Source organism: Oncorhynchus gorbuscha, linkage group LG16 (genome assembly GCF_021184085.1).
Source record: "Oncorhynchus gorbuscha isolate QuinsamMale2020 ecotype Even-year linkage group LG16, OgorEven_v1.0, whole genome shotgun sequence".
Taxonomy (NCBI): Eukaryota; Metazoa; Chordata; class Actinopteri; order Salmoniformes; family Salmonidae; genus Oncorhynchus; species Oncorhynchus gorbuscha.
The window spans coordinates 89,650,282-89,669,683 of NC_060188.1; the positions used below are offsets into that span (position 1 = coordinate 89,650,282).

Consider the following 19,402-nt stretch of genomic DNA (forward strand, 5'->3'; position numbering starts at 1 on the left):
ATATGTAGCTGAATATTTTGTTGAAAATGTAGTTGAATATTTTGTTGAAAATGTAGCTGAATATTTTGTTGAAAATGTAGCTGAAAGTTTTGTTGAAAATGTAGCTGAAAGTTTTGTTGAAAATGTAGCTGAATATGTAGTTGGAGAGGGTACAACACTTACTGGAGGCTATACCTGAGTAGTAGTACTTGGCCATGGTTATCTTTGCTCGGTGACTGTGTTAATACAGGGGCGTAGGACCATAGAAATATAGTTACTAGAATGTACATTCTATTTCTATGTGTGGGACCAGGTCTCACCCAGGCAGTATGGCTTCTCTCTGTTCCGGTGTCGCTCCCGGTCGTAGCGGTAACCAGGGTAACAGGTGCACACGACCCGTCCAAAGTGGTCCGTGCACTGTTGTTCACAGGGGGCGCCATCGCACACGTCATAATCTGTACACACACATCATAATCTGTACACACACATCATAATCTGTACACACACATCATAATCTGTACACACACATCATAATCTGTACACACACGTCATAATCTGTACACACACATCATAATCTGTACACACACATCATAATCTGTACACACACATCATAATCTGTACACACACATCATAATCTGTACACACACATCATAATCTGTACACACACATAGACGCTTCTATCAGAAACACAGCTGGGACTGGTATAGAGATACTACTCCGTCTTACAAACACAGCTAGGACTGACTAACTGCACTATGACGGCACCTAACCTGGTCCCAGATCTGTTTGTACTGTCCTGGCATCTCCTACGGTTGGCCTAAAACAACACAAAACAGATCTGGGACCAGGTTAGATGGCTGATGATTATGACACTTTACTTTGAAGTCATTGTCTCTCATGTCTTAATTAAAGCGCGTTAGTAATTGGAGGGCCAATAAAGTTGAATAGAATTTAAGTCTCCGGTCATTGAATACTTAGTAAGACGAATGATACCTTTCATAACAATATGAAAATCACATGTTACGGTTGAAGAAAACGCTTTAACACAAATTAAGACGGCATGTGCCAATGGACTCATTGTAACAGAATATGAGGTTTAACAAAATCCAACAGTAATGAAATAACTGTACTTTAAAATCACTAAACACCTAGCATGCTTTCTTACGCTCTTTCTGAAAGGTTAAAATAACAGAAATGTTAAAATAACAGGAAGGTTAAAATTACAGGAAGGTTAAAATAACAGAAATGTTAAAATAACAGGAAGGTTAAAATAACAAGAAGGTTAAAATTACAGGAAGGTTAAAATAACAGAAATGTTAAAATAACAGAAATTTTAAAATAACAGAAATGTTAAAATTACAGCATATTTATCTCATGGTTTATGGGTTAAACCAGAGACACAAACCTATGAACACCAGGGAATCCAAAAATATCTAAGCAAATGCACAAGAAAGACCAAAGAAAGACATAAATCTGCATCCCAAATAGCACACTATTCCCTACAAAGTGCAGTACTTGGCTGGTCAAAAGCAGTGTACTATGTAGGGAATAGGGTGCCAGAGGGCTCTGGCCAAAAGTAGTGTACTATGTAGGGAATAGGGTGCCATAGGGATCTGGCCAAAAGTAGTGTACTCTGTAGGGAATAGCGTGCCATAGGTCTCTGGCCAAAAGTAGTGTACTCTGTAGGGAATAGCGTGCCATAGGTCTCTGGCCAAAAGTAGTGTACTCTGTAGGGAATAGCGTGCCATAGGTCTCTGGCCAAAAGTAGTGTACTCTGTAGGGAATAGCGTGCCATAGGTCTCTGGCCAAAATTAGTGTACTCTGGAGGGAATAGCGTGCCATAGGTCTCTGGCCAAAAGTAGTGTACTCTGTAGGGAATAGCGTGCCATAGGTCTCTGGCCAAAAGTAGTGTACTCTGTAGGGAATAGCGTGCCATAGGTCTCTGGCCAATAGTAGTGTACTCTGTAGGGAATAGCGTGCCATAGGTCTCTGGCCAAAAGTAGTGTACTCTGTAGGGAATAGCGTGCCATAGGTCTCTGGCCAAAAGTAGTGTACTCTGTAGGGAATAGCGTGCCATAGGTCTCTGGCCAAAGGTAGTGTACTCTGTAGGGAATAGCGTGCCATAGGTCTCTGGCCAAAAGTAGTGTACTCTGTAGGGAATAGCGTGCCATAGGTCTCTGGCCAAAAGTAGTGTACTCTGTAGGGAATAGCGTGCCATAGGTCTCTGGCCAAAAGTAGTGTACTCTGTAGGGAATAGCATGCCATAGGTCTCTGGCCAAAAGTAGTGTACTCTGTAGGGAATAGCGTGCCATAGGTCCCTGGCCAAAAGTAGTGTACTCTGAAGTAGTGTACTCTGCGTGCCATAGGGCTCTGGCCAAAAGTAGTTCTCTGTAGGGAATAGGGTGCCATAGGTCTCTGGCCAAAAGTAGTGTACTCTGTAGGGAATAGCGTGCCATAGGTCTCTGGCCAAAAGTAGTGTACTCTGTAGGGAATAGCGTGCCATAGGTCTCTGGCCAAAAGTAGTGTACTCTGTAGGGAATAGCGTGCCATATGGGATGCAGATTGGGAACAGTTCCATACCTTCAGGAATGCACTGGCCCAGCACAAACTTAAACCCCTCACAACATTTCTTCCTGAAAAAGATCAAGCAAAGCACACACAAAAAAATGAGTCAAAAGACACACCTTAAACAATTTTTAAAACGTTTTGTGACCCAGAATGTTACTTGTGGTCAAATAAAAAATGGACCGTTCTACTCATAAATACAATTTGCTCATAACGATTCCTAATGCTAAGTTGTTCTGTGGCTGTGTAGGTGACTATCTGTTATAATGTCATAACCATCTTCTCCTCAAGACTGAGCCAGACATCTGTGGATGCCAGGTATTTGACTATATACACCGGTGTTGATGCGCTGACCGGTTTGGGTTTATACTGACCGGTTTGGGAAACACTTCAAGAAGTTACGCTGAGGAAAGAGATCCAATCCACTAACCCTAAACACGTGCTTTGTAACATAGAAATGTCTATATTTTCACTATTGTAATCTTGAACAACGTTTATTAAGAGCGGCAGGTAGCCCAGTGGTTAGAGCGTTGGGCCAGTAACCGAAAGGTTGTTAGATTGAATCCCCGAGCTGACAATGTCGTTTTGCCCCTGAACAAGGCAGTTAACCCGCTGTTCCCCGGTAGGAAAACTTTGTAAATAAGAATTTGTTCTTAACTCACTTTCCTAGTTAAATAAAGGGGAAAAAAAGAAAAAAAGAGGTATGGGTAGCGCCATCTTGTATTGCCAAAGTAACGACTGATGCCAATGGGTCATCAGTAGGAGTGAGTTTCGGCGCAGAGACTAAAAGTGAATTATGTCACCGTGAGGTACCTCAACTGGACCTGAAAGATTTCTCATAATTTTGACAGCTCTGTCACTGAGATCAGGTAGAATCACACCTCACAGGACACGTACATAGATATACTGTACATACCAGACATAGGTACTAGTAAAGGGCACAGGAACGGAGCAAATGGAATGGCATCAAACACCTGGGAAACATGGAAACCATTCTGCTCCAGTCATTAACACGAGCCCGTTTTCCCCAATTAAGGTGCTGTCAACCTCTTGTGGTAAAGGCTAGTCCTCACCCAGTAGCTCATGTTGTCAGTGATTATTTCCCCTTCATTCCATGCTTTTAATTTGTTTCCATTCTGACACTTCCTTTATTAGGCTGCAGGCCGAGTGGAATGTATTAGGTTATAGGCCTAGTGGAATGTATTAGGCTGCAGGCCTAGTGGAATGTATTAGGTTATAGGCCTAGTGGAATGTATTAGGTTATAGGCCTAGTGGAATGTATTAGGCTGCAGGCCTAGTGGAATGTATTAGGTTATAGGCCTAGTGGAATGTATTAGGTTATAGGCCTAGGGTAATGTATTAGGTTATAGGCCTAGGGTAATGTATTAGGTTATAGGCCTAGGGTAATGTATTAGGCTGCAGGCCGAGTGGAATGTATTAGGTTACAGGCCTAGGGTAATGTATTAGGTTATAGGCCTAGTGGAATGTATTAGGTTATAGGCCTAGTGGAATGTATTAGGTTATAGGCCGAGTGGAATGTATTAGGCTGCAGGCCTAGTGGCATGTATTTGATTATTGGCCGAGTGGAATGTATTAGGTTATAGGCCTAGTGGAATGTATTAGGTTATAGGCCGAGTGGAATGTATTAGGCTGCAGGCCTAGTGGCATGTATTAGGTTATAGGCCTAGTGGAATGTATTAGGTTATAGGCCTAGTGGAATGTATTAGGTTATAGGCCTAGTGGAATGTATTAGGTTATAGGCCTAGTGGAATGTATTAGGTTATAGGCCTAGTGGAATGTATTAGGTTATAGGCCTAGTGGAATGTATTAGGTTATAGGCCTAGTGGAATGTATTAGGTTATAGGCCTAGTGGAATGTATTAGGTTATAGGCCTAGTGGAATGTATTAGGTTATAGGCCTAGTGGAATGTATTAGGTTATAGGCCTAGTGGAATGTATTAGGTTATAGGCCTAGTGGAATGTATTAGGTTATAGGCCTAGTGGAATGTATTAGGCTGCAGGCCTAGTGGAATTTATTAGGTTACAGGCATAGTGGAATGTATTAGGTTACAGGCCTAGTGGAATGTATTAGGTTATAGGCCTAGTGGAATGTATTAGGTTATAGGCCTAGTGGAATGTATTAGGTTACAGGCCTAGGGTAATGTATTACGTTATAGGCCTTGTGGAATGTATTAGGTTTATAGGCCTAGTGGAATGTATTAGGATATATGCCTAGTGGAATGTATTAGGTTATAGGCCTAGTGGAATGTATTAGGTTATAGGCCTAGTGGAATGTATTAGGTTATAGGCCTAGTGGAATGTATTAGGTTATAGGCCTAGTGGAATGTATTAGGTTATAGGCCTAGTGGAATGTATTAGGTTATAGGCCTAGTGGAATGTATTAGGTTATAGGCCTAGTGGAATGTATTAGGTTATAGGCCTAGTGGAATGTATTAGGTTACAGGCCTAGTGGAATGTATTAGGTTACAGGCCTAGGGTAATGTATTAGGTTATAGGCCTAGGGTAATGTATTACGTTATAGGCCTTGTGGAATGTATTAGGTTTATAGGCCTAGTGGAATGTATTAGGATATATGCCTAGTGGAATGTATTAGGTTATAGGCCTAGTGGAATGTATTAGGTTATAGGCCTAGTGGAATGTATTAGGTTATAGGCCTAGGGTAATGTATTAAATCAAATCAAATCAAATCAAATCAAATTTATTTATATAGCCCTTCGTACATCAGCTGATATCTCAAAGTGCTGTACAGAAACCCAGCCTAAAACCCCAAACAGCAAACAATGCAGGTGTAAAAGCACGGTGGCTAGGAAAAACTCCCTAGAAAGGCCAAAACCTAGGAAGAAACCTAGAGAGGAACCGGGCTATGTGGGGTGGCCAGTCCTCTTCTGGCTGTGCCGGGTAGAGATTATAACAGAACATGACCAAGATGTTCAAATGTTCATAAATGACCAGCATGGTCAAATAATAATAAGGCAGAACAGTTGAAACTGGAGCAGCAGCACAGTCAGGTGGACTGGGGACAGCAAGGAGCCATCATGTCAGGTAGTCCTGGGGCACGGTCCTAGGGCTCAGGTCCTCCGAGAGAGAGAAAGAAAGAGAGAATTAGAGAGAGCATATGTGGGGTGGCCAGTCCTCTTCTGGCTGTGCCGGGTGGAGATTATAACAGAACGTGGCCAAGATGTTCAAATGTTCATAAATGACCTGTCATGTTTTGTCATTGATTATCATGTCTTGTCCCTGTGCTTCCCCTTCTATTTGTTTCCCTCTGCTGGTCTTATTAGGTTCTTTCCCTCTTTCTATCCCTCTCTCTCCCCCTCCCTCTCTCACTCTCTCGCTCTCTCTTCTCTCTATCGTTCCGTTCCTGCTCCCAGCTGTTCCTATTCCCCTAATCAATCATTTAGTCTTCCCACACCTGTTCCCGATCCTTTTCCCTGATTAGAGTCCCTATTTCTCTCCTTGTTTTCAGTTCCTGCCCTGTCGGATCCTTGTCTATAATTCACCGTGCTGTGTCTATGTATTGCCCTGTCGTGTCGTGTTTCCCTCAGATGCTGCGTGGTGAGCAGGTGTCTGAGTCTGCTAGGTTCAAGTGCCTTCCCGAGGCAACCTGCAGTTCTTGATCAAGTCTCCAGTCTGTTCTCGTCTTTACGAGTAGTATTATGCCTTTTGTTTTGTAAAGTATCTTTACTGGATTAAAAACTCTGTTTTCGCCAAGTCGCTTTTGGGTCCTCATTCACCTGCATAACAGAAGGATCCGACCAAGGAATGGACCCAGCGACTACAGATGCTCGTAACACTGCCGTCGAGATCCAAGGAGCCATGCTCGGCAGACACGAGCAGGAATTGTCTGCTGCTCGCCATGCCGTGGAGAACCTGGCCGCTCAGGTTTCCGACCTCTCTGGACAGTTCCAGAGTCTTCGTCTCGTGCCACCTGTTACTTCCTGGCCTGCCGAGCCTCCGGAACCTAGGGTTAATAACCCACCTTGCTACTCCGGGCAGCCCACGGAGTGCCGCTCCTTTCTCACCCAGTGTGATATTGTGTTCTCTCTCCAACCCAACACATACTCTAGCGAGAGAGCTCGGGTTGCTTACGTCATTTCACTCCTTACTGGCCGGGCTCGAGAGTGGGGCACAGCTATCTGGGAGGCAAGGGCTGATTGTTCTAACAATTACCAGAACTTTAAAGAGGAGATGATTCGGGTTTTTGACCGTTCAGTTTTTGGTGGGGAGGCTTCTAGGGCCCTGGCTTCCCTATGCCAAGGTGATCGATCCATAACGGATTACTCTATAGAGTTTCGCACTCTTGCTGCCTCTAGTGACTGGAACGAGCCGGCGCTGCTCGCTCGTTTTCTGGAGGGACTCCACGCAGTGGTCAAAGATGAGATTCTCTCTCGGGAGGTTCCTTCCAGTGTGGACTCTTTGATTGCTCTCGCCATCCGCATAGAACGACGGGTAGATCTTCGTCACCAAGCTCGTGGAAGAGAGCTCGCGTCAACGGTGTTTCCCTGCTCCGCATCGCAACCATCTCCCTCCTCTGGCTCAGAGACTGAGCCCATGCAGCTGGGAGGTATTCGCATCTCGACCAAGGAGAGGGAACGGAGGATCACCAACCGCCTGTGCCTCTATTGCGGATTTGATGGACATTTTGTCAATTCATGTCCAGTAAAGGCCAGAGCTCATCAGTAAGCGGAGGGCTACTGGTGAGCGCCACTACTCAGGTCTCTTCATCTAGATCCTGTACTACTATGTCGGTCCATCTACGCTGGACCGGTTCGGGTGCTACATGCAGTGCCTTGATTGACTCTGGGGCTGAGGGTTGTTTCATGGACGAAGCATGGGCTCGGAAACATGACATTCCTTTCAGACAGTTAGACAAGCCTACGCCCATGTTTGCCTTAGATGGTAGTCATCTTCCCAGTATCAGATTTGAGACACTACCTTTAACTCTCACAGTATCTGGTAACCACAGTGAGACTATTTCTTTTTTGATTTTTCGTTCACCTTTTACACCTGTTGTTTTGGGTCATCCCTGGCTAGTATGTCATAATCCTTCTATTAATTGGTCTAGTAATTCTATCCTATCCTGGAACGTTTCTTGTCATGTGAAGTGTTTAATGTCTGCCATCCCTCCCATTTCTTCTGTCCCCACTTCTCAGGAGGAACCTGGCGATTTGACAGGAGTGCCGGAGGAATATCATGATCTGCGCACGGTCTTCAGTCGGTCCCGAGCCAACTCCCTTCCTCCTCACCGGTCGTATGATTGTAGTATTGATCTCCTTCCGGGGACCACTCCTCCTCGGGGTAGACTATACTCTCTGTCGGCTCCCGAACGTAAGGCTCTCGAGGATTATTTATCTGTGTCTCTTGACGCCGGTACCATAGTGCCTTCTTCCTCTCCGGCCGGGGCGGGGTTCTTTTTGTTAAAAGAAGGACGGTACTCTGCGCCCCTGCGTGGATTATCGAGGGCTGAATGACATAACGGTTAAGAATCGTTATCCGCTTCCCCTTATGTCATCAGCCTTCGAGATTCTGCAGGGAGCCAGGTGCTTTACTAAGTTGGACCTTCGTAACGCTTACCATCTCGTGCGCATCAGAGAGGGGGACGAGTGGAAAACGGCGTTTAACACTCCGTTAGGGCATTTTGAGTACCGGGTTCTGCCGTTTGGTCTCGCCAATGCGCCAGCTGTTTTTCAGGCATTAGTTAATGATGTTCTGAGAGACATGCTGAACATCTTTGTTTTTGTCTATCTTGACGATATCCTGATTTTTTCACCGTCACTCGAGATTCATGTTCAGCACGTTCGACGTGTTCTACAGCGCCTTTTAGAGAATTGTCTCTACGTAAAGTCTGAGAAGTGCTCTTTTCATGTCTCCTCCGTTACTTTTCTCGGTTCCGTTATTTCCGCTGAAGGCATTCAGATGGATTCCGCTAAGGTCCAAGCTGTCAGTGATTGGCCCGTTCCAAGGTCACGTGTCGAGTTGCAGCGCTTTTAGGTTTCGCTAATTTCTATCTGCGTTTCATTCGTAATTTCGGTCAAGTTGCTGCCCCTCTCACAGCTCTTACTTCTGTCAAGACGTGTTTTAAGTGGTCCGGTTCCGCCCAGGGAGCTTTTGATCTTCTAAAAGAACGTTTTACGTCCGCTCCTATCCTCGTTACTCCTGACGTCACTAGACAATTCATTGTCGAGGTTGACGCTTCAGAGGTAGGCGTGGGAGCCATTCTATCCCAGCGCTTCCAGTCTGACGATAAGGTTCATCCTTGCGCTTATTTTTCTCATCGCCTGTCGCCATCTGAGCGCAACTATGATGTGGGTAACCGTGAACTGCTCGCCATCCGCTTAGCCCTAGGCGAATGGCGACAGTGGTTGGAGGGGGCGACCGTTCCTTTTGTCGTTTGGACAGACCATAAGAACCTTGAGTACATCCGTTCTGCCAAATGACTTAATGCCCGTCAAGCTCGTTGGGCGTTGTTTTTCGCTCGTTTCGAGTTTGTGATTTCTTACCGTCCGGGTAGCAAGAACACCAAGCCTGATGCCTTATCCCGTCTGTTTAGTTCTTCTGTGGCTTCTACTGATCCCGAGGGGATTCTTCCTTATGGGCGTGTTGTCGGGTTAACAGTCTGGGGAATTGAAAGACAGGTTAAGCAAGCACTCACGCACACTGCGTCGCCGCGCGCTTGTCCTAGTAACCTCCTTTTCGTTCCTGTTTCCACTCGTCTGGCTGTTCTTCAGTGGGCTCACTCTGCCAAGTTAGCTGGTCATCCCGGTGTTCGAGGCACTCTTGCGTCTATTCGCCAGCGCTTTTGGTGGCCGACTCAGGAGCGTGACACGCGCCGTTTCGTGGCTGCTTGTTCGGACTGCGCGCAGACTAAGTCGGGTAACTCTCCTCCTGCCGGTCGTCTCAGACCGCTCCCCATTCCTTCTCGACCATGGTCTCACATCGCCCTAGACTTCATTACCGGTCTGCCTTTGTCTGCGGGGAAGACTGTGATTCTTACGGTTGTCGATAGGTTCTCTAAGGCGGCACATTTCATTCCCTCGCTAAACTTCCTTCCGCTAAGGAGACGGCACAAATCATCATCGAGAATGTGTTCAGAATTCATGGCCTCCCGTTAGACGCCGTTTCAGACAGAGGCCCGCAATTCACGTCACAGTTTTGGAGGGAGTTCTGTCGTTTGATTGGTGCGTCCGTCAGTCTCTCTTCCGGGTTTCATCCCCAGTCTAACGGTCAAGCAGAGAGGGCCAATCAGACGATTGGTCGCATACTACGCAGCCTTTCTTTCAGAAACCCTGCGTCTTGGGCAGAACAGCTCCCCTGGGCAGAATACGCTCACAACTCGCTTCCTTCGTCTGCTACCGGGTTATCTCCATTTCAGAGTAGTCTGGGTTACCAGCCTCCTCTGTTCTCATCCCAGCTTGCCGAGTCCAGCGTTCCCTCCGCTCAAGCGTTTGTCCAACGTTGTGAGCGCACCTGGAGGAGGGTGAGGTCTGCACTTTGCCGTTACAGGGCACAGACTGTGAGAGCCGCCAATAAACGTAGGATTAAGAGTCCTAGGTATTGTCGCGGCCAGAGAGTGTGGCTTTCCACTCGTAACCTTCCCCTTACGACAGCTTCTCGCAAGTTGACTCCGCGGTTCATTGGTCCGTTCCGTGTCTCCCAGGTCGTCAATCCTGACGCTGTGCGACTGCTTCTTCCGCGACATCTTCGTCGCGTCCATCCTGTCTTCCATGTCTCCTGTGTCAAGCCCTTTCTTCGCACCCCCGTTCGTCTTCCCTCCCCCCCTCCCGTCCTTGTCGAGAGCGCACCTATTTACAAGGTACGTAAGATCATGGACATGCGTTCTCGGGGACGGGGTCACCAATACTTAGTGGATTGGGAGGGTTACGGTCCTGAGGAGAGGAGTTGGGTTCCGTCTCGGGACGTGCTGGACCGTTCGCTTATTGATGATTTCCTCCGTTGCCGCCAGGGTTCCTCCTCGAGTGCGCCAGGAGGCGCTCGGTGAGTGGGGGGTACTGTCATGTTTTGTCATTGATTATCATGTCTTGTCCCTGTGCTTCCCCTTCTATTCGTTTCCCTCTGCTGGTCTTATTAGGTTCTTTCCCTCTTTCTATCCCTCTCTCCCCTCCCTCTCTCACTCTCTCGCTCTCTCTTCTCTCTATCGTTCCGTTCCTGCTCCCAGCTGTTCCTATTCCCCTAATCAATCATTTAGTCTTCCCACACCTGTTCCCGATCCTTTTCCCTGATTAGAGTCCCTATTTCTCTCCTTGTTTTCCGTTCCTGCCCTGTCGGATCCTTGTCTATAATTCACCGTGCTGTGTCTATGTATTGCCCTGTCGTGTCGTGTTTCCCTCAGATGCTGCGTGGTGAGCAGGTGTCTGAGTCTGCTAGGTTCAAGTGCCTTCCCGAGGCAACCTGCAGTTCTTGATCAAGTCTCCAGTCTGTTCTCGTCTTTACGAGTAGTATTATGCCTTTTGTTTTGTAAAGTATCTTTACTGGATTAAAAACTCTGTTTTCGCCAAGTCGCTTTTGGGTCCTCATTCACCTGCATAACATGACCAGCATGGTTGAATAATAGTAAGGCAGAACAGTTGAAACTGGAGCAGGAGCATGGCCAGGTTTATGGCCAGGTTTATTAGGTTTATAGGCCTAGTGGAATGTATTAGGTTATAGGCCTAGGGTAATGTATTAGGTTATAGGCCTAGAGGAATGTATTAGGCTGCAGGCCTAGTGGAATGTATTAAGTTATAGGCCTAGTGGAATGTATTAGGTTATAGGCCTAGTGGAATGTATTAGGTTATAGGCCTAGTGGAATGTATTAGGTTATAGGCCTAGTGGAATGTATTAGGTTATAGGCCTAGTGGAATGTATTAGGTTATAGGCCTAGTGGAATGTATTAGGTTTATAGGCCTAGTTGAATGTATTAGGTTATAGGCCTAGTGGAATGTATTAGGTTATAGGCCTAGTGGAATGTATTAGGTTATAGGCCTAGTGGAATGTATTAGGTTATAGGCCTTGTGGAATGTATTAGGTTATAGGCCTAGTGGAATGTATTAGGTTATAGGCCTAGTGGAATGTATTAGGTTATAGGCCTAGTGGAATGTATTAGGTTATAGGCCTAGTGGAATGTATTAGGTTATAGGCCTAGTGGAATGTATTAGGTTATAGGCCTAGTGTAATGTATTAGGTTATATGCCTAGCGGAATGTATTAGGTTATAGGCCTAGTGGAATGTATTAGGTTATAGGCCTAGGGTAATGTATTAGGTTATAGGCCTAGTGGAATGTATTAGGTTATAGGCCTAGGGTAATGTATTAGGTTATAGGCCTAGGGTAATGTATTAGGCTATAGGCCTAGTGGAGTGTATTAGGCTATAGGCCTAGTGGAATGTGTGTAAGAAGAATTTGAGGTTGTAAAAGCCAATTATTGTTATTATACATCTTATTATATTATAATATTTAGTAATTCCATTTACGTTTACATTACAATGTGATTGTTGTATACAATCTTATGGTTATGATAGCTTGCACTTTGTTTTCAGGTTTGAATGAGATAATGTATTCTCTTAACCTTATTCTTTCACTAAAGTTATTGTTTTATTCACATTATATTACTTGTGAATGTCTTTCCTTATCAAATTGAAGACAAAATAAAATGTATAATATGTTTGTACAAAACGAATAATATTGCCCTCATAACAGCCTCAATTCGTCGGGGCATGGACTTTACAAGGTGTCGAAAGCGTTCCACAGGGATGCTGGCCCATGTTGACTCCAATGCTTCCTACAGTTGTGCCAAGTTGGCTGGATGTTCTTTGGGTGGAGGACCGTTCTTGATACACAAGGGAAACTGTTGAGTGTTTAAAACCCAGCAGTGTTGCAGTTCTTGACACGCTCAAACTGGTGTGCCTGGCACCTACTACCGTACCCTGTTCAAAAGCACTTAAATCTTTTGTCTTGCCAATTCAGCCTCTGAATGGCACACAAACACAATCCATGTCTCAATTGTCTCAAGGCTTTAAAAAATCCTTCTTTAACCGGTCTCCTCCCCTTCATCTGCACTGATTGAAGGGGATTTAACAAGTAACATCAATATCAAATCAAAGTTTATTTGTCATGTGCGCCGGATACAATAGACCTTACAGTGAAATACTTACTTACAGGCTCTAACCAATAGTGCAATAAAGGTATTAGGTAAAGAATAGGTAGGTAAAGAAATAAAACAACAGTAAAAAGACAGGCTATATACAGTAGAGAGGCTATATACAGTAGACAGGCTATATACAGTAGAGAGGCTATATACAGTAGAGAGGCTATATACAGTAGAGAGGCTATATACAGTAGAGAGGCTATATACAGTAGAGAGGCTATATACAGTAGAGGGGCTATATACAGTAGATAGGCTATATACAGTAGAGAGGCTATATACAGTAGAGAGGCTATATACAGTAGAGAGGCTATATACAGTAGAGAGGCTATATACAATAGAGAGGCTATATACAGTAGAGGCTATATACAGTAGAGAGGCTATATACAGTAGAGAGGCTATATACAGTAGAGGGGCTATATACAGTAGATAGGCTATATACAGTAGAGGCTATATACAGTAGAGAGGCTATATACAATAGAGAGGCTATATACAGTAGAGGCTATATACAGTAGAGAGGCTATATACAGTAGAGAGGCTATATACAATAGAGAGGCTATATACAGTAGAGGCTATATACAGTAGAGAGGCTATATACAGTAGAGGCTATATACAGTAGAGAGGCTATATACAGCTATATACAGTAGAGGGCTATATACAGTAGATAGGCTATATACAGTAGAGAGGCTATATACAGTAGAGAGGCTATATACAGTAGAGAGGCTATATACAGTAGAGAGGCTATATACAGTAGTGAGGCTATATACAGTAGAGAGGCTATATACAGTAGAGAGGCTATATACAGTAGAGAGGCTATATACAGTAGAGAGGCTATATACAGTAGTGAGGCTATATACAGTAGAGAGGCTATAACAGTAGCGAGGCTACATACAGACACCGGTTAGTCAGGCTGATTGAGGTAGTATGTACATGTAGATATGGTTAAAGTGACAATGCATATATGATAAACAGAGAGTAGCAGAAGCGTAAAAAGAGGGGTTGGCGGGTGGTGGGACACAATGCAGATATCCCGGTTAGCCAATGTTGGTTGGTCGGGCCAATTAAGGTAGTATGTACATGAATGTATAGTTAAGGGTTCATACTTTTCACCTGGATTCACCTGGTCAGTCTACGTCATGGAAAGAACAGGTGTTCCTAAGGTTTTGTACACTCCGTGTATATGTTTAATATACTATCCAGATAAGAAAGTGTATGATCACAGAACATTCCACGGAATTCCAGGAAATTACCACCAGTCACTAAAATGGCTATAACTCATTCACAGTCAAAAGGTTTTTGCTATTCTGATTTCAGATGATCAATCCTTACAAAGGAAGAGTCAAAATGCTCAATGACATGTTTCTCTTCATTATGAAGTTGTGTGAATGACAGTTGTTTTGAGGGAAAAAGCCAATAAAAGATACACATTTTCAGAGGTGATATTGACTGATTACCATTTGATTGATGTGGTACTATTGCATTGATGTGGTACTATTGCATTGATGTGGTACTTTAAAGGGCTGTTTGAAAGGGCTGTTTCTCAGCATTCGGAAAGTATTCAGACAACTTGACTTTTTCCACATTTTGTTACATTACAGCCTTATTCTAAAATGTATTAAATTATTTTTATTCCTCATCAATCTCCACTCAATACCCCATAATGAGAAAGCAAAAACAGGTTTAGACAATTTTTAAAATGTATTACAAATAAAAAAAAATAAAAAAAATATCACATTTCTATAAGTATTCAGACACTTTACTCAGTACCTTGTTGAAGCACCTTTGGCAGCGATTACTGCCTCAAATTATTCTTGGGTACAATGCTATACGTTTTGCACACCTTCTCCCCTTCTTCTATGCAGATCCTCTCAAGTTCTGTCAGGTTGGATGGGGAGCGTTGCTGCACAGCTATTTCCAGGTCTCTCCAGAGAAGTTCGATCGGGTTCAAGTTCGGGCTTTGGCTGGGTCACTGAAGGACATTCAGAGACTCATCTTGAAGCCACTCCTGCGTTGTCTTGGCTGTGTGCTTAGGGTTGTTGTCCTGTTGGAATGTGAACCCAGTCTGAGGTCCTAAGGGCTCTGGAGCAAGTTTTCATCAAATATCTCTCTGTAAATCTTTCCCTTGATCCTGACTAGTCACCCAGTTCCTGCACCTGAAAAACATCCCCACAGCATGATGCTGCCACCACCAAGCTTCACCGTAGGGATGATGCCAGGATTCTTCCAGACATGACGCTTTGCATTCAGGCCGAAGACTTCAATCTTGGTTTCAGCAGACCAGAGAATCTTGTTTCTCATGGTGTGAGAGTCCTTTATGTGCCTTTTGGCAAACTAAGTGGGCTGTCATGTGCTTTTACTGAGGAGTGGCCTCTGTCTGGCAACTCTACCATAAAGACCTGATTGGTGGTGCAGAGAAGGGTTGTCCTTCTGGAATGTTCACAGAGGAACTCTGGAGCTCTGTCAGAGTGACCATTGGTTCTTGGTGATCTCCCTGACCAAGGCCCTTCTCCCCCGATTGCTCAGTTTGGCTGGGTGTACAGCTCTAGGAAGCTCTAGTCTAGGTCTAGTCTCCATTTCAGAATGATGGAGGCCACTGTGTTCTTGGGGCCGAGCAGTTGCCTTACCAGGTAGTAATGCAACCAGTCAGGATGCTCTCGATGATGCAGCTGTAGAACCTTTTGAGGATCTGAGGACCGATGCCAAAGCTTTTCAGTCTCCTGATGGGGAATAGGTTTTGTCGTGTCCTCTTCACGAGTGTCTTAGTGTGCTTGGACCATGTTAGTTTGTTGGTGATGTGGACACCAAGAGACATGAAGCTCTCAACCTGCTCCACTGCAGCCCCATCGATGAGAATGGGAGCGTGCTCGGTTCTCTTTTTCCTGTATTCCACAATCATCTCCTTTGTCTTGATCACATTTAGGGAGAGCATGTTATCCTGGGACCACACGGACAGGTCTCTGACCTCCTCCCTATAGGCTGTCTCGTTGTTGTAGTGATCAGGCTTTCCTTTTGTTGTCCAGGTGGGAAAGGGCAGTGTGGAGTGCAACAGAGATTGCATCATCTATGGATATGTTTGGTGGTATGCAAATTGGAGTGGGTCTAGGGTTTCTGGGATAATGGTGTTTATGTGAGCCATGATCAGCTTTTCAAAGCACTTCATGGCTACAGACGTGAGTGCTACGGGTCGGTAGTCATTTAGGCAGGTTACCTTACTGTTCTTGGGCACATGGACTATGGTGGTCTGCTTAAAACATGTTGGTGTTACAGTCTGGCCCTGCGGCCTTGTGAATGTTGACCTGTTTACACGTTTTATGCACATCTGCTGCGGAGAGCGTGATCAGAGTTTTCCGGAACAGCTGGTGCTCTCATGCATGTTTCAGTGATATTTGCCTCAAAGCGAGCATAGAAGTAGTTTAGCTCGTCTGGTAGGCTCGTTTCACTGGGCAGCTCTTGGCTGAGCTTCCCTTTGTAGTTGGTAATGGTTTGCAAGCCCTGTCACTTCTAACAAACGTAAGAGCTGATGTAGTATGATTCGATCTTAGTCCTGTATTGACGCTTTACTTGTTTGAAGGTTCGTCGGCGGGCATAGCGGGATTTCTTGTAAGCTTCCGGGTTAGAGTCCCTCTCCTTGAAAGCAGCAGCTATAGCCTTTAGCTCAGTGCAGATGATGCCTGTAATCCATGGCTTCTGGTTGGGGTATGTACGTACGGTGACTGTGGGGACGACGTCATCTATGCACTTATTGATTCCTTGTAAATTCCTTATATTAAGCAAAGCAGGCAGCAACATTTTCTTGTTTTTTAAAATGTACGTATAGCCAGGAGCACACTCCAACACTAGGACATTATTTACAAAAGATGCATGTGTTTATTGAGTCTGCCAGACCATGGGCAGTAGGCACGTTTCACGTGTTCTCTTGATAAGTGCGTGAATTTCAATTTTTTTCCGTCCTGCTAAGCATTCAAAATTTAACAAAGGAAGATGTATGGAGAAAAATCTACAGTATTTTCTATAGGAATGTAGTGAAGTAAAAGTAAAAGTATGCCAAAATATAAATTGTAAAGTAAAGTACAGATACCCTAAAATACTAATCATTACACCACTGGGCAGAGGCCATGGTCTATGGTCTCAGTAAATTCAGGAATTCCAAAACTCTCCCACTGATGATGCAACAATGCATGTGATATGTATCTCCGGCACGTGTAATGTCCATTTTTAAAGATGATTGAGTTTGCTACTTGAGTCATTTTCCTCCCTCTCCTCCTGTTGCATGATACTTCCCTTACCAAGCCCTGCCCTCTGTCACTCAAGGAGAGCACTGTTGCCCCGACCATGGAGTAATGGGAGCACTTTGTTGCCCCGACCATGGAGTAATGGGAGCACTTTGTTTCCCCGACCATGGAGTAACGAGAGCAGTTTGTTGCCCCGACCATGAGGTAATGAGAGCACTTTGTTGCCCCGACCATGGAGTAATGGGAGCACTTTGTTGCCCCGACCATGAGGTAATGAGAGCACTTTGTTGCCCCGACCATGGAGTAATGAGAGCACTTTGTTGCCCCGACCATGAGGTAATGAGAGCACTTTGTTGCCCCGACCATGGAGTAATGAGAGCACTTTGTTGCCCCGACCATGGAGTAATGAGAGCACTTTGTTGCCCCGACCATGGAGTAATGGGAGCACTTTGTTAATGGAGCATTGTTGCCCCGACCATGGACCATGGAGCACTTTGTAACTTTGTTGCCCCGACCTAAATGTACTATCGTAGCTAGCTAATACAGCCTGGGACCAGGCTTAGATATTTGTTATTTTGCAACGGTATCTTACGAAACAGATGGAGAGCACTTTGTTGCCCCGACCATGAGGCAGATTTCTGTGCTTTCTCTGGCCTGTTGTAATGAGAGCACTTTGTTTGCCCACTTTGTTGTAACTCATTCACCACCCAAAAGAGATGTGTGACCATGGAGTAATGGGAGCACTTCACTTGCTGTTCACTCTGCTGTCTGCATGGCTGTTTAATTACACTATTCATTTGTGTATCTTACGGTTTGCAAATTACAGTCTGAAATTTGGTATTTTCTTAGCAAGTTGTGGCTAAAATAAATTGTGGTAGTTGCTAATGCTAACAGCTAGTTAGCTGGCTAGCTAGCTTGCTAAATGTACTATCGTAGCTAGCTAATACAGCCTGGGACCAGGCTTAGATATGTATGTTATTTGTGCAACGGTATCTTACGAAATCAGATGAGAATGGAGAAATCTCCATTGAAATCATGTGAAATTTGCAACTCCAGATTCTTGAATTACTCATAAAGCATATTTAGAACTTTTATTATTCAAAAACATAAAATACTGTCAAATACCGTCATACTGCCAAAAAAGGCAGATTTCTGTGCTTTCTCTGGCCTGTTGTGGAGCGCTAGGCTCAGATCAGAGAGTGTAGCCTATTGAATTACAGTCAGTCTGCTGCCACTCTCGATAGAGAGAGGGCCGCAGCTGGCATAGTGAATACTTTGACCCTCAAATCCTCCACTTTACACAGATGTAACTCATTCACCACAACACAAAAGAGATGTGTGAGTTCCCAGAAGATTATTGAATTGAAGTATAAATATTACTGTAGAATACAATGTAGAAACGGTATTAAACATTGCAGATTTTTTTAGATATTAAGATGAGGTTTTGGGGTTCTATCTTCTAATATCCTTTAAAACCATATGAACCACTCCCATAGCACCTCATCACATTGACCTAGCAGAAAGCCTAAGATACCTAACACCAACGTGATGCTGAGGCTGAGGACAGTGAACTATAATGAAATGGTGGACGGGAGGTAGGATGTATTTTTAGGGACAATGTTCTCCCATTTCCTCCTCCTCTCCCACAAGGAGCTAATACCAACACAGATCTGCTACAGAGGCCTTGCTATGGTGACCTTCTGTATCTCACACTGTCACGGCTCAAATCTAAGCAACAACACAAATGGGGTTCGGCATAGAATGCACTATTACATGTTATCAGCATGTGTTATGTGCTAAAGGCCAGCCTGGCAAAATTAAATAGACGTTTGCTATTTTATGTACATTTTTGCACCTCCATTAAGGATGATATGTTATATTTTGATAGAAATGGAACAACGGTCTGGTCTGGTTACTTGAGACTGAAACTAAAGTGTGGAGGTTGGTCGTATATATACCACAGCCGTCCAGAAACCCAAAGGCTGTGTGTTCGAGTTGCGTCAGGGATTTGATGTTGATTTGCATCTCTTTTAGTCCTCATTTAGACTAAATCTTTCAAGAGTCCTTAAACATTAAAATACAATTTATAATACGAACACCATTTTCACGTATAACACACTGTTACTAACAGACACAATACACGATCCTCTAGATAAATCAGCTCCCAGGTACAGCAGCCAAATCATTTTCAAATAGCTCATGATTAAATGTTTGAAAATTTCTCTTGACCACAATCCTTTGGGGTTTCTTTGGAACCTTGGTGTTCGTGGTTATGGTCACAATATTATATTGACCCGATAAATATTCTAACAGTCTAAAAATATAGATTCTTGATCTACCATAGTCCAGCACAACGTTCCTCTGTATTATATTTAAATGGTTTTGAAGTATTGTTTAAATATATATATTGAAAGGTTTCTGGTTTGCTCAGTTAAATTATTCCATTTCTTTATTGCTCCAAATCGAA

At 44.2% G+C, this 19,402-nt stretch overlaps 1 protein-coding gene across 2 annotated transcripts in view; it reads right to left on the reverse strand.

Annotated features, from left to right (window-relative positions):
- Positions 1-19,402, reverse strand: part of ccbe1 (collagen and calcium binding EGF domains 1) — a 146,639-nt gene that overhangs the window by 57,800 nt on the left and 69,437 nt on the right. For both annotated transcript variants that reach the window (XM_046306757.1, XM_046306756.1), the window contains exons 3-4: positions 2,560-2,612; positions 300-434 (exon numbers count right to left, since the gene is read on the reverse strand). In XM_046306757.1, the coding sequence (XP_046162713.1) occupies positions 300-434; positions 2,560-2,612 (188 nt within the window). The remainder of the gene's footprint in view (positions 1-299; positions 435-2,559; positions 2,613-19,402) is intronic.